The 22984-nt window shown below is 41.0% G+C and overlaps 1 protein-coding gene across 1 annotated transcript in view; it reads left to right on the top strand.

Moving 5' to 3' along the window:
* Nucleotides 1-434: 434 nt before the first annotated feature.
* LOC145391603 (putative neural-cadherin 2) overlaps nucleotides 435-22984 on the top strand; it is a 337197-nt gene continuing 314647 nt past the window's right edge. Inside the window, exon 1 of the mRNA XM_080266147.1 lies at nucleotides 435-492. Coding sequence (XP_080122273.1) covers nucleotides 435-492 — 58 coding nt within the window. The remainder of the gene's footprint in view (nucleotides 493-22984) is intronic.

The raw sequence follows: 22984 nt of genomic DNA, 5'->3' as shown, positions 1-22984 counted from the left end.
CCCACACCACGCCATTCCACACCATACCACACCATACTACCCCATTCCGTGCCACTCCACGCCATACCACCCACAGAGAACCGATTAAAACAACTGCAAAGACCAGCGAATGTTATATGCTTGTTGAATAATAGTGCCGCTTTCCTGAAAATCTGAGGCACCTAACTTAATAAAAAATTGATGGCATTGGACACGTTAAGATACTGTTCATTAACTGAAAGATTTATTAACACTATACAGTCGTTTATGGATCACTTGTAGTACATTGATTTGCAAGTGTGTTAGAAAAATTTTTGAAGGTTTTTAGTGAAGCTGCTTGGTATTCAGGCTGTGGTGAATTCTCTCGTAAACTCGTGAAAAGAGGAAAAACTAATACGAAAATACAGAGAAATCCATAAGACGAGAAAACTTAAGTGAGGAAGAAGAAAGGAAATATGGCAGTCAACGTGGTGATCCCTCTGCTCATCCCGCTGGAGGAGAATCTCTACAATGGTGAGTAGGTGACTTTACACATTCGTATTCCATTAATTTCTCTCCATGTTTTATGTATTCCATGGTGACCATTTTGACTTTTTTCCTTCCGGCATTGGTCAGGTAGGTGGATAAGTTTTCAAATTTCCTTTGTAATTCTTGTGTATCTATTCATTACCTAAATTTTAAGATCCAGGTATATTGTACTAGAGTTATATGAAAGATTTTATGATGTTGCTAATGTAACGAACAACGATAAGGACATGTTGGTGTACACAGAGGATTTTCGCTATCGTTTGGATTGTACAGGATACTGAGAGAGAGAGAGAGGGAGAGAGAGAGAGAGAGAGAGAGAGAGAGAGAGAGAGTTATATAAGCTGCGTCTGGCGTACAAAGATGAACACTACTTACTCCTTATTATGTACGACAGGAGGAGTACTTAATTATGTTGTGTAACTCCAAAAATATTCGGTTTTTATATTAGGTACTTTCTAAACTAAATACCTAGGCACTGTATATATTTTTTCTTTCGTTTCTTTCTTGCAGTCTTCAGAGACTTTTTTGGTTGAGCCCCAGATAATGAAAATATAATCCTCTGCCCCCACTGATGTAGCTGTCATCTCCGTTCTTCTCAGTTCTCCATCTGCTTCTTTGTCAAATTATCTCACATTCCCTTCCTATTAATCACCCACCTTAACGCGGCAATCAAGTAAAGTGATTTATTTATTTATTTATTTTTTCACACTTAGCAACTCGTTTCCTGAACCCCGGCAGTCCTCGTACGTATCTTACATCTCCACATGTCACCATTTCGTTCATTTTGAATACATGCTAGGGCTGTCTCATACGTACAGGACTGGTGAATAGGTTGATAAGGAGCTTGGTAGGCTTAGTAGGCGATGGAAGAATCCTCCACTGTGTAAGGTAAAAAGTTTGTTCCAGTTTCGTCGTTCCCTTTGGAAAACTAGAATATACGTGTGCAGTTGTAGGTTTTTCTTCTCACACCCGACGCCTTTGTTCACTTTACTGGCATTTCTCAGACGTCAGTGAGGGTTGTATAGGAACTTGTGTTAAGTATGTGAACCTGTTCTGACACACCAGTATAAACCTCGTAATATTCATTGCGTTTTTGTATAGTTGTGTGGGTGTGTAGTGGATGGCGTGAGGGACCTTGAGTCCGTGTGTGTGTGTGTGTGTGTGTGTGTGTGTGTGTGTGTGTGTGTGTGTGTGTGTGTGTGTGTGTGTGTGTGTGTGCGCGTGCGTGTGTGTGTGTTGTGGATGGCGTGAGGGACCTTGAGTATGTGTGTGTGTGTGTGTGTGTGTGTGTGTGTGTGTGTGTGTGTGTGTGTGTGTGTGTGTGTGTGTGTGTGTGTGTGTGTGTGTGTGTGTGTGTGTGTGTGTGTGTGTGTTCCGGGTGGAGTGAGGGAGCGTCGTGTCATTGTGTGTGTGTGTGTGTGTGTTCCGGGTGGAGTGAGGGAGCGTCGCGTCATTGTGTGTGTGTGTGTGTGTGTGTGTGTGTGTCAGAATGGTTGATGGTTGTGTCAGGTAAGGTAGCAGAGGCTGTGTCATCATTACACCTCCTCACTTACTGTCATCTGCAGCTTCATTCAACACCTTTGAATCAGATGGCTTTTTTCTTTAACTTAGTTTATTTTATTGCTGCATTTAACTTCAGGTGATTTTGCTAAACTTAGAAATGGCCGATAGTAATGAAGGAATTTCATGGGGCTGTATCTTTTTTTTTTTTTTTTTTGCGAAGAACAAGGAACCAAAGGCCAAGAGCCAGCAATAACTGTTCCTACCAAAAGAAAAGCAAACTACAAGAGAGAGCCAAATTCAAGATCCGTTCATTTCGAGATGCTTGGACACACTGCGTTTGAAAGACTGGAGATCATACGAAACAGGAAATACAGACAGGGAGACAGTTCCAGAGTTGACCTGTTGCATAAATGAAGGACTGGGAGTAACGGTTAACTCTTGCATTAGAGAGTTTGACAGAAAAGCGATAAGAGTTTGCTGCTAGACGGGTGCTAAGCGCCCTTCGAAGAGGTAGAGGAATGCAAGCAAACAGTTCGGAGGAGTAGTGACCATTGAAGTAGCGATGGAAAAGAGATAAAGATGCAACAATGCCGCGAAGAGACAGAGGTTATAGGGAGTCAGTAAGAGGAGGAGAGTTAATGAAACAAAAAGCCTTTGACTCCATTCTATTGAGAAGAGCTGTATGTGAGGAGCCTCCCCACACATGAGAGTTGTACTCTGCACAGGGGCGGTTAAAACCCATGTATAGAAGCAACAACTTTGCAGGGGTAAAGAAGGAATGGAGTCGGCTTAGAACACCTAATCTCTTGGAAGCAGATTTTACGAGAGTTGTAATATGAACTTTTCAAGGTAAGTCACAAGTAAATGAAACCCCAAGCATGTTCGAGGATGATGCAGGATTAAGCTGAATATTATTAAACATTAGTGGGTACACCTGTGGAAGATTTTGTCGGTTGATAAGTGTAAGAACTGAGTATTTCAAGCATAAAAAACAACCAGATTATTTTTACCCCAGTCAGATATACGAGCCAAGTCAGACATTAGGTGTGCCTTAGCCTCATCCCTTGTTTGTTGAAGTAACTACTGAGATGGGCGTTGCAGGAACTGAATGGAAAGGTGACGGGTGGCGTCATCAGCGTATGAGTGGATAGGGTTAGATGTACAGCTTAGAAGATCCTTGATGCACAAAAGGAAGAGAGTTGATGATAGGACAGAGCCCTGAGGAACACCACTGTTGATAGATCTAGGAGAGGAACGATGGCCGTCTACAACAGCTGCTATAAAACGACCAGAAAGGAAGCTAGAGATGAAGGCACAGACAAAAGGATAGAAACCGTAAGAGGGCAGTTTGGAAATTAAAGATTTATGCCAGACTCGATCGAAAGCCTTTGAGATGTCAAGTGCAATGGCAAAGCTTTCGCCAAAAACCCGAAAGGACAATGACCAGGAGTCTGAAGAGTAGTTGAAAAGATCGCCAGTGGAGCGTCCCTGACGGAACCCATACTGACGATCAGAAAGAAGGTTGTGATAGGAAAGATGCTTTACAATTTTTCTGTTAAGAATTGACTCAAAAACTTTTGAGATACAGGATGTTAAAGCAATTGGACGATAGTTAGAGGGTTGGGAATGGTCACCCTTCTTTGGGACTGGCTGAATGAGAGCAAACTTCCAGCAAGAAGGAAAGGTACAAATTGATAGACAAAGACGAAAGAGTTTGCCTAGGTAGGGTGTAAGCACAGAAGTACAGTTCTTGAGAACATCAGGAGGGACTCTAACAAGCCCATATGCCATGCTAGTATTGAGGCCTGTGATGGCAGAAAATACATCAGCTGAAGAAATTTTAATGTCAACTATGAGGAAGTCAAAGGGGGGAAGTGATGGAGGAACAGCACCGGAATCGTCTAAATTGGAATTGAAGGAGAAAGTCTGAGCGAAGAGATCTGCTTTATCAGAAGAAGAAATAGCTACAGAGCCATCAGAGTAGAAAAGAAGAGGGAAGAATGATGAGGTAAAGTTGTCAGAAAAGTTTTTGGCATGGTGCCAGAAGGAGAGCGAAAAATTCGAGTTGGGGAGTTAAGAGCATTTAGTACGGATGAAATTATTTTTTGCAGAGCGATGAACAGAGTTAGCATGATTCTGGGCAGAAACGTATAAAAGATGTGATTCAGGGGTGGGATGGCTCTGGTACCTTTTATAGGTCCTCTCCTTGTTGTGGATAGCATTAGAACAAGCGTGATTATACCAAAGCTTTCTTGCATTAGTCACAGGATATGAGAAAGGAATGTATGCATTCATGCCCGAGAGAATAACCTCTGTAATGCGCAAGGCACACTCAGATGGCTCCCGGCCATGGAAGCAATAATCATTCCAGGGAAAATCAAAGAATAACTGCATGAGGGCCTCCCAATCCACAGCTCCAAAGTGCCACAGACAACATTTCTTTGGAGGGTCCACAGGCCGTAGCGGAGTGATTGGACAGGTTAAGGTGATTAGGTTGTGATTGGAGGAGCCCAATGGAGAGAAAAGATTGACAGTGTAAGCAGAAGGATTAGTTGTAAGGAAGAGGTCAAGTATGTTGGAGCTCTCTACAAGGCAGTCTGGGATACGGGTAGAGTGCTGTACAAGCTGCTCTAGGTCATTAAGGATACAAAAGGTGTAGGCTTGTTCACCAGGTGGATCAGTGAAAGGAGAGGAGAGCCAAAGGTGGTGGTGAACATTGAAATCTCCTAGAATGGAGAACTGACACTTTAGTGAAACAAATGACCAAATTATTACTAAGAACTCCACATTCTCTAGAGTTCTTTATATATATATATATATATATATATATATATATATATATATATAAGGGCGGGGTGAAAATGGGTGAATATATATTTTTTAAATATTTGACATGGCCAGTAGTTCAGAAATTTGTAGAATGTCGAAGTAAAGATACTGTTAAAGTTTAATATGAAATAAATAATATTTAGAGGTGCCGCAACTCCTTTGACTGTTTTGTGAGAATTGTCGCAATAATGCAGCTCTTCGCTGACTCCTCATGACACATGTGACAAGTCACCCAGAGCTCACCACGAGGAGATGGCTGCATATAGAGTTCCACACCATGACAAGCCCATCCTCCCTCCATTCTTCCATTTACTTACATTTGTAGTCTGATTTTGTCTCAAATATGGGCATTATTCCTCTTGCTTCAATTCTCGTACGGATAAATCCGTCACGTTCCTTCTCTCCACAAACCGAGGCAGAGGCTTCTGTGAGTAACTTGACATGCCTCTCTACTATCTGTGTATGACAAGGATACGTCTTGAAAATAGCACATTTCTTCTTCTTGTACTACAGCTTCCAGCTCAGCGACTCTTAGTTTCTTGGTCAGTGGTGGCTCATGTCTTGGATAATCTTGGAAGACAATCAGGTCTGTGTAATCCTTGGCATGGAAGTTTAGTTTGGATAATACAAACTCTCTGGGCCCTGAACTCGATTCTGGTTGGTTTCTAGCCACCATGATTGTTTTGAAGGCCAGTTGCCTTTTTTCTTTCCTGCTGGCAGAAAGCATAGCAACTAGAATATTCTCCTGGTGAGCAAAATAAACATTCCTCTGAAGAACCGGATTTATCACTGACTTTAGATCATCTGACAAGTATCTCTTGAACTGGAGATCATGAACCATAAGTTTCTTGGCCCATGACTGTAAGAAGAGTTGCGCTTAATTTCAAAACATGGGGCATACACCGGCATAATGAATGTGGTTAAGATGGTCAGTTGTTCGGATGGCTCTGCACTAGCAACATAAGGTCGCACGATGCTATTAGCAGTTGTTAGCCGCCTTGCATGATTTAAAGGGCCAGGATTACGAGGCTCAAGACTTGGTGGACAAATTCCCTCAGATACAGCACTGCACATCTCCAGAAGATATCTTTGATCTTTGCTTAGGTCAAGTCCATCAGAGTTCAGTGGCATGCTTGTGACTTTAATTGCTTGGTATTTGACAACAGGCATTGTTTCACATTTGGATAGGTTGCTGCCAATAGGTCCAGTGAGGTGGTTAGGTCCTTTAGTTCCTCAATCCAAATGGTGCAGTAAATGGCGAAGGGGCAATTCATTGGCATGTAGTAAACATATGAACCAGTGAAATGCTTTCTTGAAATGATTCTTCAGTAGTTTAATGACACCATTTTTACTGCCAACGTTAATGCTTGTTCCATCACAGCCAATGACTTTCAAGTCATCGATGTTCATTTTTTCTTTCTTAAGATATTCAATAATTCCAGTAGCTATAGTTAATGCATTCCCAGTTTGAGGGGTGAAATGTCCAAGATATTTTGAATCTGGCTCAGCTTTCAATGTAATATGCTCCCCTTTTACATCAATGGTGTAATATCCACTTGTTTTCTTTATGTTTACTTTAGTGTCATCCTTTCGCCCATCAAAATATAAGGCTTCTGTTTCATTTTCCTTCCTTGTTTCATTCAGATCTTCCGTCATTTTCTTCCTCTGTCTCCTCAGCTTACTTTTGTTTGCTACATTTGATTTTTCTTCAGGAGTAATGAGACCAAAATCTTGCAATGCAGCTGATGCTATTGCTGCTCCTGCCCTATCAGAAATTATAAACCTGTCACATGCTCTTGCTAGAGATGGTAGCTTAATTCTGAGATGGCTCGATTTAGTTGCTTGCTTGCCATCCTCAGCTTCACATTCCTAACCAGTCTCACCATCATCTGAACTGTCGGAAGAACTTTTATCGCTGCTATCCACATCGTCTGCTGTAGATGTTGATGGTCTGTCATCTCTCATGTACTTCTCAAGTCGACGTTTTTCTTGTTCTTCACGTGCTGCACATTTCTGAAGCTTATTAATGGTTTGATGATCAATACCTTGGATGAACATCTTCCTGGAAGTCCGCTGATCAATCAAAAAGGAACGTTCTTTAATTGGAACTTTACTATTCTTATTGCAAAAACACGATGAGAAGTCCACACACAATTACAAGCTGCACTGTTGAAAATCTGTTTGTTTTTGCTTGTAAAATCCTTCAACTTGCTTTCAAAATCTTTCTGTTTCCGGTCAGTTTTCATAATTTTTCTGTAATTGTCATGACACATCTTAACTTTGGCTAGTACTTCCTGTTGATTGTAGGAATCGAATATTTTATCTGTATTTCCCTTACTGCTTTTGCCACTTGTTTTGCTGCTTCGTTGGCAGCTGGTTCCTTCTTTCCTTCATTTTTCCGAAGAATAGCTGCTCTAATATGCAGGTAATGTTTAATAACTTCATCATATGCAGGGAGCTGGGTTTCAGTAAACATCTCCAAAAAGTGAGACAGCTGGAAGGGTTTATATATATATATATATATATATATATATATATATATATATATATATATATATATATATATATATATATATATATATATATATATTAAGATCTAGAAGGCTGGCATGCCAGGACCGTTCGAAATAGAGACCTGAAATATTCAGGAGTGATGTGTCATTGTTGCTGACTTCTTTTGGCATAGTTTTTTCTTATTTACCCAAGCACTAGCTCCGTCTGTTATTTTTTCAATTTTTTCTCTTGTGCACAGCAAAAACTACGGAATCGATTGCTTTGCAAATATTCTATTAACTGTATAATCTTCAACATACACTAGTGCACCTGAGTGTTGATAATGAGATCCAACAAATACTTTTTGAGATACTGACGAAAATCCAAATGGCCGCCTCATGCCTGAAAGTTCTAAATCGGAACGTATTTGGCCGATTTTGACCAAACTCGATGGAAATGTAGTTGGTCATGAGTGAACATGAGTTGCATAGTATGAATGACCCTGACATTGACCTCAGGGTCACAGGTCAAAATCGGATAACAATTCTGAGTCCTACCAAAAGTCCCTTATTAGGTCTACATTGATAAAAGTATTTTCATCTGGAATGTGGAGTTCCTTGAATATGGTTTTAGCAATTTCAGAATTCTGGTTATTATTATTATTATTATTTATTATTATATTATGGCTGAGATTGTGGCGGATGGAAGGGTGCAAGGAATAAATGTGTTGGGAGAGTTGAATGATTCTTTGATCACGAAGGAGGAAGTGGAGAAGGCAGTAAACGAGATGAAAGCAGGGAAAGCTGCAGGTATGGATGGGTGTGCTGTGGAATGCCTGAAGGGTGGTGGAGTGACTATTGTTGACTGGTTAGTAAGATTGTTGAATGTGTGCTTTGAGAAAGGTATGGTGCCAATTGACTGGGCAAGTGCTTGTGTGGTCCCGTTGTATAAAGGCAAGGGTGATAAGTATGAATGTACTAGCTTTAGGGGTATAAGTCTGTTGAGTGTTGTAGGTAAGGTGTATGGTAGAGTGTTAATTATGAGAGTTAGAGAGGGTACAGAGGGAGTAATTAGTGATGAGCAGTGTGGCTTTAGGAGAGGGAGGGGATGCGTTGATCAGGTGTTTGCTGTGAGACAAGTGTGTGAAAAGTATTTAGCGAAAGGCAAGGATGTGTTTTGGGCATTTATGGATTTAGAGAAAGCGTATGATAGAATTGATAGGGAGGCTTTGTGGACTGTTTTAAGATTGTATGGACTTGATGGTAGGTTACTAAAAGGGGTGAAAAGTTTTTATGTAAATAGTAGAGCATGTGTAAGAGTGGGAAATGCTGTGAGTGATTGGTTTCCCGTGAGAGTGGGGCTGCGACAGGGATGTGTGATGTCGCCTTGGTTGTTTAATATTTACATGGATGGTGTTGTAAGGGAGGTGAATGCAAGAGTTTTAGGTGGTCTGAGTCTGGTAAATGTTGATGGAGGAGAGTGGAATCTGAAGCAGCTGCTGTTTGCAGATGATACTGCACTGGTGACTGATTCAGAGGAGAGATTGAGAGAGTTGGTAGAGGAGTTTGGAAGGGTGTGTGAAAGGAGGAAATTGAAAGTAAATGAGAATAAGAGTAAAGTGATGAAGTGTACGAGGTTGATAGATGGTAGGGGGATGACTATAGTTTTGAATGGTGAGTTGCTTGAGGAGGTAGATTGTTTTAAATATCTAGGATCACATGTTGCTGTGGATGGAAGAATAGATGCAGAAGTGAAGTTTAAAATAAATGAAGTAGGAAAGGTGCTGGGAGGAATGAAAAAAGTGTTTAAATGTCGTTCGCTTAGAATGGATGTAAAGAGAAGGCTGTATGAGGGTGTTGTGGTACCGACTGCATTATATGGGTCTGAAACATGGAATATGGGTGTAGCAGAGAGGAAAAGTTTGAATGTAATGGAGATGAGATGTCTGAGGAGTATGTGTGGAGTGACGTGTATGGATCAGGTGCGAAATGATGAAGTGCGAAGGAGAACTGGAGTTGTTCGGGAGATGGCTGGTAGAGTTGAGCAGAGGGTGTTGCAATGGTTTGGGCATATGGAGAGAATGGATAATGAGCGATTGGTGAAAAAGATAACTAGATCTGATGTGAGAGGTGTAAGGCTGAGAGGAAGACCACGAATAGGATGGATGGACAGTGTGAAGAGAGCGCTGGATGTGAGAGGGATGTCTGTTGAGCAAGGAAGAGTGGCTGTGCGTGACAGAAATAAATGGAGAGAAATTGTGAATGAATAAGTGATGACGCAGCCCTGAGGGGATATTCTCCCGCATTTGGTCTGATCAGCTAGTCAGGTCAGGTGCGGGTAAGGGGATGGGTCTGTTATGATGTGGCAGGGGTAAACCAGTTCTGCTGTCGGGCCCTGCTGCGGATGTCACTGATTGCATTGCCCAGTTGACCCTTGTGCGGTGTGGTGCGGTGAGGATCTGTCCGTTCTCCCCTTTGGGGCTAAGATGCGAATGAATGTGTTTGAATGGATGAGTAAATGGAGAGTGAGTCGTCCTGTCTCGGCTACCTCCCTTTCCTTGGGGGAAGCAGCCTAGGTATATAGATAGATAGATAGATTATTATTATTATTATTATTATTATTATTATTGTTGTTGTTGTTATTATTATTGATATTATTATTATTGTTGTTATTGCCTCCGCCAAGGAGGTTATGTTTTCACCCCTGTCCGTTTGTTTGTTTGTTGGTTGGTTGGTTTGTGAGCAAGATTACACAAAAACTACTGGACGGGTTTCCACGAAACTTTGTAGATTAATTGGTCTTGACCCAGAATAGACTCCATTACATTTTGATGCGGATCCGTATAAAGGTGCGGATCCATGATTTTTTTTTTTTTTTTCACTTTCTTTAACATCGCTAGATAGGGCGTTTTTCAACAATTTTATATTTTTTTCAGTGAATATTGCATAGATTTTGATGGAAAAAAAATCAGGCATATTTAGGATGTTGGTATCTACGAATGTGTACAGTTTGGCGCGGATCCATATAATAATCCTGATCTATTGGATTTAAATATGCTTTTATAGGGGGGTAGTCTTTTCCTGCTGCCTTACAAATTATGAAATGATTATGAAATGATATGCACTGTTTTGTTGGCTGTTACAGTGAGTTAAAAAATTATGATTGAGAGTTATGTGTAGTTTAAAATTAAGGTGTTACAACTAATAGGGTTATGAGTTTGATATTGGATTAGACTTGATTGAATTAAAAGGAACTGCATGTTGCGCCTTGGCGGAGGTATGCGCTCTACTGAGTGCCATTCAGGTTTTTATTATTATTATTATTATTTGCAAGGCCTACTGTTAACACTGGGCGTTTCTTGTTGGTATTAAAAAAGAAAAAACTGCCTCCATGTGACTCCCTGCTGTAGTAAACCGTGTTTTTTGTTTTTTTTCTTAATTTATGTTTGCACTTTCCTTCTTGCTGAAAATGTTGCCGTCATTCAGCACATTCCCAGAAAAGGTCGATTTTTCCCAGCATTCTGACTTGGCATTTTTTTCGTTCCTGTTTGTCCTTTTCTTTTACCTTTTTACTGCTTTAAATGAAGGTCTCGTCTGTCTCATCCTCTCGATATGTTGTGCTGCCTGGTAAATATTTCATCTGCTTCGTAATGAATTCTGTGGCGTTACTCTCCGCGACAGGACAGGGGCGAAAAGGTGTTGTAAGTTAATATTCTTTCGACACGGTACTCCCAACTTCGTCCGCTGGGGTGTATGGTAGCACGAGTTATTGGTGTTGTCTCTCTCTCTCTCTCTCTCTCTCTCTCTCTCTCTCTCTCACACACACACACACAGGACATTCTTCTGTGCTGGTAAAATGAGAGACAGAAGAAAGAATAAAGTATAAAAAGTCATCACCAAATCAGTTGAGTTGAAACAAGAGAATATATACGCAAGTAAATGGTTAAAATCTATCTATCTAACCATTTAAATCTATCGTACGTTACTCTTTTAACTATGATGGTTGAACTAGGACACTGTTCTTGCCAGACCATTCTCTTCAGCTTGAGAACCCTTGAGAGCTTTATGTGCGTAAAAGAAAAAAAATTCAGAGAGCAAGAAGTTCACAGTCTCACAAATTTTCCGCTGCTTTTGTCGAGTTGTCAGGCCATTTCGTGAGGGACTATGGAGAAAGGCGTGAATTGTGGGTGAGTACTCTGAAAGTGAAGTATAATTGTGTGTGTGTGTGTGTGTGTGTGTGTGTGTGTGTGTGTGTGTGTGTGTGTGTGTAAATCTACCCCTGGCATTTATAGCAGTGGGAGTAGGGTCAGGGCGGTAACGAATTGGTGAATGTGCTTATGTATCGTCAGTGAACCTAATTTTCCTTTTTTTTTTTTTTTTTAACAGAAGATGAAGAGAGGAAGGTGAAGAAATTAAATCGAAAATAATAATCCCGTCCACCAGATTACTGGTGTCTTCCATTTATAAAAATTTCGAATTGTGGTGTTGTATCTAACCCTTTTAATCCTCTTCTGTTTTCCGGTCGACTGAAGAATAAGAGAATGAGGCCCCGCAAAGAGGGAGAGAGAGAGAGAGAGAGAGGGAGAGAGAGAGAGAGAGAGAGACCCGTGTATTAAGTCATTCAGAATTACCCATGTCTACTGATTTCCAATAAGATTTGTGAGCCATCGCAAACAGTATGGGTAATGGTAGTACTTACTATTAACTTTATATGTCAGTTAATTTCTCGTGCACTGCTTTGGCTGGGTAAATGATTTCTCTGTTCAGTAATATGGAGCTGGTGACGAACACATAAGTATTAGTATTGTAGTGAAAGGAGTTTAAGTAAAGAAAGGAGCCGTATAGATATCTGTTGTTCACTTGTTCAAACTCCCGACTGCTGTGTTTATCAGCTGTCTCTAGCATTTCACGAAAGACTACGTTCATCATTCCAGTAAAAAAGAAAAAATAATACCTCCCACAGGTTCCAGTGTTCAATAGACCTCCATACGGATGACTAATTATGCTCGTACATTTTTTTTAGCTGAATTTTGTTGCCAGTTTTCTTTCGCTCAGGTGAACCCGAACTGTTGGGTTAGAGAAATACTGTACCGATGCATACAAACATTATTCACACATTTCCTGTTGTAATGTATATTCTTTTATTCATTTTCGGCACGAAACTCGGCTTACTGTTATTATTATTATTATTATTATTATTATTATTATTATTGTTGTTGTTGTTGTTGTTGTTGTTATTCACAATTTATAGATTAAGGTGAATCGTTAATTGTGGTAGGTGAGGGCGCCCATTATCCACCCACTTGGTGTGGTGAAACCCTGTTTTTTGGGGGTACCTCCACATTGAGTGGCAAGCCAAATGATTTCCTGTAAACCATGAAAACATTTACAATGCTGGGTGGTAACCTTATAACCAACCAACACGTGTTCCCTACTTGAAAACAAGTGGGTTGGCGGAGAGTTTGTGCCCTTCCCCGGAAAACAACAAACTAAAAATACGGACATGAAGCCTTGGACCAGGACTGACCAAAAGATGACGACTAAGGACCGAACAAAGGACTTGGTACGGAGAGCTACATGGAATGTAAGGGGTGCGAATGATGAGGTGAAAGAAAGAGAAAGATTGTACAGGTGCTTGAGGGTGCGAAAGTGGATGTATGTGGATTAACTGAAACTAAATGGGGAGGTGAGAGTGTGAGAGAATTGAAGTAGGGATGGGGTATATACGCGGGAGTAGGTGAGAATGAGAGGGCAAAAGAAGGAGTGTGTATTGTTGTGAGTAACAGACGGAGGAAAAACATAAGAGAGTATGGATCAGTTGGCTCTAGGATTGTGTGGGTAAGAGTGAAAGTTGGACTACAAATGTGGGCGTTTGTGTGCGTGTATGCGCCAACGCAAGATCGTGTAAGCAGAGTGAGAGAAGAGTTCTGGACAAACGTGGAAGTGTACATGGAAAAGTTTGAGAGGAATGAGAGTGTTTTTGAGTGGAGATAAGAAAGAAAAAGTAGGGAGTGTGAAGGTGGATGGAGTAGTTGGTGAATGGGGTGTGCCTGCAGAGATGGATGAGAATGACAGTGCTTTAGTGGACATTTGTGACGGGAGGGGGTTGGTGATAGCTAATATCCTCTTCAGGCACAAAAGGATCCACAGGTATACGTGGAGAGTGATGAGAAAGGTGGGTGGTGAACTGAATGAACGGAAGGCAATGATTGATTATGTGTGTGGATGAAAGGATGAGAAGGTGTGTAATGGATGCAAGAGTATATAGAGGTTGGGGGAGTGGACTTTCAGACCACCACTTGGTGGTGGTCAGAATCAAAGTCCAAACAAAATGGAGAAATAGAAGAAGGGAAGGACAGGAGGAAGTAGTTCTTCCATGGAGGGTAGAAAAGTTACAAGAGGATAGAAATAAGGCAGAATATAAGAGGGAAGTGGAAGAGCGATTGGATAAAAATAGATTGGAGCAGATGGGGGATGCGGAAAGTGTGTGTGAGATATTCACAGAAGAAATCTGTGCAGCATGTGAGGTGATGTGTGAAGTGAAGAGAAAACGAAAGGGCATGCAGGGAACAGCATGGTGGACTGAAGAGGTGAGAGAGGCTGTGGCACAAAAGAAGAGAGCATACAGTATAATGAGTGGATGAGAAACAGGGGCGTGGAAGAAGCTGAGAGACGGGAGAGAGAGTTATATGTGGAGAGGAAGAGAGAGGTGAAAAGATTAGTAAGAGAGAGCAAGAAGAAAGTGGATGAGGAATTTGGAAGGAATTTGAGTGTAAAGTGGAGGAAATGTAAGAAAATGTTCTGGAAAGAGGTAAAGAGAGTTAGACCGGGTGCCAAAGAAGTTAGTTGGGGAGAGAAAGATAAAAATGGTAGATTACTAGTGGAGAAGGGAGAAAAAGTGAGCAAATGGAGAGAACACTTAAATGAATTGTTGAACATAGAGAATGAAAGTAATGCAAGTATAAGTGGCTGGGGAATGGCTGGGAGGGATGTGAGAAGAGAGGAAGAAATCAGTAGGATGGAAGTTGTGAAAGCAATGAAGAAAGTTAAAATGGGGAAAGCCCCAGGAATTGATGGAGTGTATGGTGAAATGCTGAAGCATAGGGGAGAGAGAGTAATAGAATGGATGCAGAAGATGTGCAGATTGGCCTGGGAGGAGGGTAGAGTGCCGGAGGATTGGAAGTCAGGTATAACTGTTCTCCTGTACAAAGGACAGGGGGGATAAGAAGTGTGTGGTAATCATAGGGGCTTTTGCCTTCTTAGTATAATAGGAAAGGTATATGGTAGGATACTTATTGACAGAGTTAGGGAAATAACAGAGGGATTAGTTGGAGAAGAACAGGAAGGTTTTAGGAAGGGAAGAGATTGTGTACTGTAGATCAGATATTTATTCTAAGATCCTTTAGTGGAAAAGTTTCTAGAGAAGGGAAAGAAGTTGTATGCAACCTTCATGGATTTGGAGAAAGCATATGACAGGGCGGATAGACAAGCATTGTGGAAAGTATTAAGAATATATGGAGTAAATGGGAAGTTGCTGAAGGCCGTGAAGAGTATGTATGATGGTGCTAAGGCTGCAGTGCATGTGGATGGTGAACTGAGTGAATTTTTCTTTTTGAAGGTTGGATTGAAACAAGGGTGTGTCATGTCTCCATGGTTGTTCAATCTGTATATGGTTGGGGTTATAAAAGAGATACAAGGTAGGGTAGTGGATGTTGGAGTGGCCCTGGTGAGAGAGGGCAGTGTCTGGAAACTCAATGTACTGTTGTTTGCAGATGATACTTTGTTGTTGTGTGAAGACGAATGGGAGCTGCAAGGCTTGGTGGATGAGTTTGGGAGAGTGTGTAAGAATCGGAATCTAAAGGTGAATGTAGGGAAGAGTAAAATTATGGTCTTAGAGAGAAGTGAAGTTAGTGAATGTACAGTGAGATTGGATGGGGAGGAAATGGAGAATGTGAGTACGTTTAAGTACTTGGGTGGTGTGATGAGTAAGGATGGAGGTTTGGAGGGTGAAGTGCTTGAAAGGGTACAGCAGGGAAGAAAGGTTGCTGGTTCTTTGAAAGCAGTGATAAGAAACAGGGATGTGAGCATGGAAGTGAAAAAGCTACTACATGACAGTATTATGATACCAACTCTAACGTATGGAAGTGAAGCTTGGACGTTGTTGGAAGGACACAAGTCAAGAGTGACAGCAGTGGAAATGAGTTATTTAAGAGGAGCCTGTGGAGTCACATGGAGAGACAGGCTGACAAATGAGTAAGTGAAAGAGCGTTGTGGTGTGGGTGTGGATGTGATAGGAAGCGTTAGGAAAAACACATTAAGGTGGTTTGGCCATGTGGAGAGGATGGAAAGTGAGAGACTGACGAGGAGAGTGTATGTGAGTGAGGTGGAGGTGGGGAGAGGGAGGGGGAGGCCAAGGATGAGATGGAGGGATGGAGTGGAGAAGTATATGAGAGGGGTGTGTGAGTTGGGAGCAGGGCAGTGAAATGGCTGGGGACAGCGACATGGAGGCGATTTGTTTGTGGCCACCCCTTACGGGATTAAGGCGTCTGGCAATAGGTAGATATATAGATAGTTAATTTCAGTGTGATGTATCTTGAAACACACACACACACACAGACACACACACACACACACACACCACACTCACAAACAGAATGGGCATAGGACATTCCAGAGCGGCTTTCTTGTACCTGTAGAAGATTATCCGTTTACCAATTCATAATATTAACTTATCACAATAATCACGTAGATGTCTGTGTGCTAGTCTTTTTCTCCCTTATACCTTACAGCTCAGCTTGATGGAAGAATTAATGATTAGCACGTGTTTTTTTTTTTTTTTTTTTTAATACAATAGACCCTAGGTCAAGATACGAGTGATATGGCAAGATCAACCTTGGTATTTTCCTCCATTTAACACGAAACTTTGTGGAATGTTTCACGGTGACGCCTGGATTCACTATTGAGAAAAATATAGTGATATGTCAGTGTCACAGGCAGAGTTAAATGATAGGTTCTGCAACGCAATAGTTTGATTCGATTTGGACCAATCTTGATGGGACGATTGAGGGTCAGCCAAGGATAAAGAGGATGGAATTTGAGACTGGCAAGTCAGAGAAAGGGCAGCTTAATTTTGCTCAGATCTGCACCAAACTTAGTGGAAGGGTTGAGGGTCATGCAAGATTAAAATGGTTAGATTTAGAGAACATTAGGTTAAAAGTCAGAGGCAGAATCAGATATTCGGATAGTGGCTCTAACCATCAATCAGCTGTTTTGAGGTCGTAAAACTGTCAGTCTGACTGATACTGAGAGACGAACGTGTGTGCAAACCACGAATTTCTTAAAGTTATTTACCGAACACTGTAACCATCAGCCTGCATGTCGCGTTACAGAGCTTATTGGTTACAACAACGAGACTCAACGAAGAAATGATTTTTTTTTTTCTTTCACAAACTACGGTGTGAAACTCCAGACCTTGCTTCCTCTTCGCGATATACTTTTTCATGGTTTAACTCTCTCCATCGATAACTTTTTAAGAGGTATATATTACCCATCTCCAGACGATTTTATTTTGGATGCAAGAAATGTATTACAGACTTCATTATCCCCGTGAATATAACAGGTGTTACGTAGGCTGAATAAAATAGTGTGGAGGCAGCAAGGATAAGATAAAAATTACGTCCTCTGATCGAAGAAGTTAATTAACAAGGTTTTGCGAAATTGGAATACTGAAGTCCCTCCAATCGGGCAACATATGTACCCGTTTTCTCTTATTCTTCTATACAAGAGAAAACGACTGCAGTAGCCGGTGAATTTAATAGGTAACGTAGCTATTTCATATACTAGTGATATTTTTCGAACTTTTTTTTTTTTTTCTAACAGAACCGGGGAAGGAAAAACAAATGAATAACAGAAATATAATTCATACAGCAGATTACAGGTGCTCTCCAGTCATGAAATATCTGTAACAGTTAGACTTGAACAGCTGTGGGTTGAAGTTTGGAGGGAAACAAGTCTGTGGAAGTTAGGTCCAGAGAGATCCAGTTCGGGAAATGAAAGAATTCTGATAGGCAGAAGTTCTGCAATATATCTGAGTGACATTCCAGTCATGAGCGCTGCCAGATGCCCGTTTAGCACGAGGGAAGGCATGGAGAGGTGGCACCATGGACACAACTTCGTCTGAGCATTTGCCATAAAAGTATCTTAAAATAATGCAAGGGAGGCAACATTCCTTCTTACCTGTAGGGGAGGTAGTTTAATTGTAACAGCAGTGTTATTAATAATTCTAACAGCCTTGTTATGAATTCTGTACAGTTATCTCCGTGCAACTTGAACATTACGGAACAGCAGTAGTAGTTGCCTGTGTCTTACTCGCGGAAGAGTTTTTCTTGCAACGGGAGCGGTAATATACATCGTTTCCGCAATAATAATAATAATAATAATAATAATAATAATATCATCTTGGAACACGTGCTGTATTATATACTGTTTTGGTGGAGGTAGTAGTAGTAGTAATAATCATCATCATCATCATCATCATCATCATCATCATCCAATCCTATATTGCTCAGTGAGGAGAGTAGGAGCCCGGGGCTAGACAAGTTGGTCCTGACATTTTAGGTGAGAGTAACCAGCCTCACTCATCCCTGAGTGGCATTAAGTGAGCAATAAACCCCAACCACCCCTTGGATATAAACCTTCACCGGCACAATCCGATTGGAGCACCGTAATTACCCACTAAACCACCAGACGCCAACATTTAGTTATGGTTACCACCCAGCGTAGTAAATGGTTTCCTGGTGTACAGGAAACCATTTGGCTTGTCACTCAGTGTAGAGTCACCCACAGGCAGAAGGAAGAGGAAAGAATGAAGGAAAGACAGAAGAAGGAGTGTAAAGTCACTCGTAGGCAGAAGGACGAGGAAAGAATGAAGGAAAGAAAGACAGAAGAAGATGGAAGGAAAGAAGGATGGAGCAGAAGAAAGGTCAGACACCCGAGAACAGCACTACATCGAATGAGTGGATGGTGAGCTCCCCCACATAATAATAATAATAATAATAATAATAATAATAATAATAATGAAATGTATTTCACTTTTCCCAGGTTGTAGTACTGATGTGTGTACACATTGTCAATGGATTCATGTTTTCATAATTTCTTGTTATTGCTTGGAAGTAGTAAAGTCAAGGAGCTCTTCTCATCTGTCATTAATCCCTTCAAGCTGGAAAGGATTTTCTCTCGTTTATTTTAGCTGCCGCCAGACGATGTTATTCATATTGAGATCCCTTTAGTACAGAAGATGCTGAAGGCTGAGTGTAATCCATCCTGCTCTTGAACTCTGTCGTAATCAGAATAAAATCGTCTGAAGATATCAGGAGGAAACTATACAAGAAATTATAATATTGAATGGATTAAGGATTTTTCTGATTTTTTTATATATGTCAAATTAACTGTTTTGCTGGAGAGAGAGAGAGAGAGAGAGAGAGAGAGAGAGAGAGAGAGAGAGAGAGAGAGAGAGAACATTAACCCACTGAGGAGTAAATCTTTCCCTTAGAGTAAACTGAGAATTAATATTACTAGCGGTGGGATTGTCACCCATATTTACGATCAATTCCCTGTTATAGCGTGTTTTTCCAGGACGAGCAAGATACACATAATTTACATTGGATTCACTGTCGTAACTTAGATATCTTTTTGCAGGACGAACGTGATACGGGTCAGGGGCTCCACACTTCCTTTCACCGTCTCTTGTGAAAAATAAATAAATACTTTACTAAATTAAATCATTAAACCAGCTGAACAATATTTTTTTTCCGTAATATGGTAATGTACAGAAACGAGATATATGGGGAGATTTTACCCGTCCTGTCCTTCTTGCCAATAATAAATCTTGAGTTATGACCGGAAATTGATGGTATGTTTGAGAATCCCACCCCAGCGAGTACGAAAATAGATCAGCACAAGGAGAGAGGGGTGTGTGGGCTGGAGGGAGGGCAGTGAAATGGCAGGGCGATTTGTTTGTGGCCACCCCTTACGGGATTAAGGCGTCTGGCAATAGATAGATAGATAGATAGATAGACAACGAGAGCTGCGACCTATTGGCAAGCACTTAACCCCTGCAGTCCCTAACGCATTATTTTAGTTTATTCATGCAGCCTCCAGACGGTTTTGGTTAACTTGGAGGAAGAATCTCTCTCTCTCTCTCTCTCTCTCTCTCTCTCTCTCTCTCTCTCATCCAAAGGTAACAGGGATGTAAATAAAACCACATCGTCGGGCTGAAAGTCTTAGATTCTACTCTCCGTCTACCTCTACCTGAGACTAAGAAGTAGGTTTGTAGTTAAGGTGTCATACCAAACCACCGTCCCCTGATAGATCTTAGAATACCTTGTCTGGATAACAGAAACCTCAGTGCCATTACCAACTCTTCCTTGCCCAGTATAACAAAGGTTTGGACTCCTGCTCTAGAAATGGGCGACAAATCTCGCTTAGGTGTGACAGTGACTGCTTCTCTCCAGCCACTGTTAATAGACGGACAACAGAAATGATGGTGGACGAGTGTACCATTGCCTGCAGAAGTTCTGTTCCTCCTGCTGCCATTCTGAAACTCGTAATAGTATACTGGGTAAGGTTGTACGTAGTCACTACAGTCTGTTTGGTAATTAGACAGTTTTAGTCAGTTGTTAGCTGAAATGACTCTGATTAATATACAGTAGGTTACCTTTTGCTTTGGCTGAAATTATTATTATTATTTTTTTAATTATATTTTTTGTGTGTTTGCTTTTCATAAAATAGAATAATAAACTGCGACTAGTGACTTGAAAACCCAGAGGCAAGCTTAGGGTATGGCGACAGTGGCACCAGACATAAAACGTAATCGATCACACTGTCTCTCATCAATGTGTTATTTCCGGACAAACCTTCATCATTTAAGTGGCATTGTCTGTGATTTTAAGCATGCCCGGTCGAAGCATAAAAAATCCTATCTTCAATAGGCTTAGCTCTGTGACCATTTTATTAATAGTTTTGACCTTTCTTAACGAGAATTTTTGTGAATTTTGAGAAAGTCTACTTCACAGTCATATTGGTTTTTCCTGGGGACTCAAAACATGTATGATTCTTATCTATAAGTTCAGTATTTCCACAAAATTCCACGGTTAGAGGCTGCCCTAAATTATAACGCCACAACTGCTGGCCTGGTGAGCAAACTGACGACTATGTAGATGTTCTTGCTCCTTCGTTTTTACCATTTGATTGAATATTGACATGTTGTGCTATTTTGCCACATTGCCATTTTTGAAAGAAATTAAGCATGATGGGGTGGGGAGGGGAAGAGATCACATTTGTCACACTTCAAATTCTGATATACGATCGCTGAAAAGAAGGACGAAGGAAAACAGAAAGGAAGACAGAACACTTGAAAGGAGGGAAAGGGTGTGCAGGGGAGTGCGTGAGGGCAAGTGGTCGTAGTCCTAGACTTTTTTTTTTGGGGGGGGGGGCAAAGTTTGTAGTTAAGGGCATTCGTTTATAAATTCATATTAATTTGTATAATTATCAAACAGTTCACAATCATGTCAGTGTGAATAATAACGTGCATAACACGACCAGACAAAGTAAAAGTATTCACTTCCTTTCGTTCGTTTAAAGATTTCCTGCACCTATAGTGCAGGCCGGGCCATACGTTAATCCGGTCAGTGGGGTGTGGGCTGGATTAAAAAATAGTAAGGGGGAAGATTGCCCAGCACACACGCCCTGTCTTCCGGCTGGCTTTGTGGTGTGTGTGTATTCATTTGATTATCTTGGTTATGGAGTCATCATAAAAATTCGTGAACACTGCCAGGCTCCTAATACTGACTCTCACCTCATTATATTGTGGTGTTAGCTGGATTACTTTTGAATGCATGAATTACCACATTATTTGAGGGGTAAGATACATCATGAATACATCTCCAGATACCGAGTGTTCAATGGTATAGATATAAGGGAAAATAAAGGACCAGATATTATAGTGACTCTGGTCATATAATTATGATCTTTCCTCAGTTTTAACTGGTATTTTATAAAGTATGTATGTAAATGTATGATGAACCATGGTTCCACTCATCTTCCTCTGGTCCACATAAGACTTTAGACTTTCCGACAGCATTTGTGTAGTGATAACAGTCACTGAACGGTGAAGTGTGGATAAGCTGCCTCCAACAGCAACCACCATTAGTCATATCACCAACAGCAACCACACCACAGCTACCACCAGCCACATCGCCAACACCAACTACACACACACACACACACACACACACACACACACACACACACACACACACCAGTAATCACATGGCCACCACCAACCTCACCACCACTGTCCACACCACACCACACCACACCACACCAATAAATTAAACCCTGGTATCTTCATGCAGTATCCCTTAATATCCCACAGTTCAGGAGACATGGAAGTTATTATTTTTGGTCTCCCGGGGATTTTCGTCTTGATAATTAAATCCCCTGTTACATTTTGCCATTTTTACCCCTAAAATAATTCCCATGGTAATTTTGTAATTTTTTTTTTGTTTTAGACTTCTGTTTTTGTTAGTGGCTCGAGTTTATGCAGGGATCATGGTCTTTTGTTTTTCTTTGCTTTTTTCTTGACTTAAACAAGTACTGTGGAAAGAAGGACAATGGTAGTTATCATTTTCTGTTCCTATGTTGCACTCGAGTGTTACATTAATCTACTGTAATATTTTTTATACTCACCCCTTGCACACACCCGTTGTGCTTCCTCACCAGACTAGTGTAGGAGCCATATTCCCAGCTGAATTAAATTGTCTGGTGTTTGTTGCTGAAAATTAGAGTCATTCCTACCATGAAAAGGTTTACTCTGATGAATAGTATAGTAACGTGAAAAAAAGTAAAGTAAATCGCTTAGGAAAAGGTGTTTGGGAGCTTCCTGACCCGACGAAAATACGGACCCGTGCTGGGAGGTGGGTATGCATTAGGCTCCTATTCTCGCCGATTACGGAAACTCCCTGACACCTCATTTTCAGCTATTTTTTTTCTGAATAAGGGCTGTTAATATCCTTTTGTACTTTATTTATGCTGAGTATTGCAATACTGGAAGGATGGAAGTAACAGAAGTGGACACCATGGTGTAATAGACAAAATAAATCGCTCTGGAAAAGGCGCTACGATTTATGTAACACAGAACATAGTAAGTTATGGACAAAATAAATCGCGTAGGAAAAGGTGCTAGAATTTATGTAACACAGAAGTGGACAGTAAGGTGCAATAGACAAAAAAAAATCGCTGAGGAAAAAGTGCTAGGATTTATGTAACAGGCGAGAACAGTAAGGTGTGAAAACCAAGGTAAATCGCTTAGGAAAAGGTGGTAGGGAGGTTGCTCAGCCGTCGAGAAAACGGACGAGAGTTTCCAGAATCACATATTAACAGAAGACCACAGCATTCATCGTTTGCCGTGCCTGATATTGGGTCGTTAAGCTGCTAACAGATAGGCAAAGGATTCTCTCAGGCAGGGGTTACACTAATTTGGTGTGGATGGACCCTGTATGAGGAGAGAGAAAGGAATGGTGAGGATGATGATGATGGTGGTGGTGGTGGTGAACTGTAATTTGTTTCTGCAGGAAGATGAAATCGACGCAGGG

The sequence above is a fragment of the Coenobita brevimanus genome, chromosome 19 (genome assembly GCF_032717465.1).
Source record: "Coenobita brevimanus isolate Jiangsu-jjx chromosome 19, ASM3271746v2, whole genome shotgun sequence".
Lineage (NCBI taxonomy): Eukaryota > Metazoa > Arthropoda > Malacostraca > Decapoda > Coenobitidae > Coenobita > Coenobita brevimanus.
The sequence above is the reverse complement of the archived record's forward strand: the minus strand, read 5'-3'. Positions and strand labels throughout refer to the sequence as shown.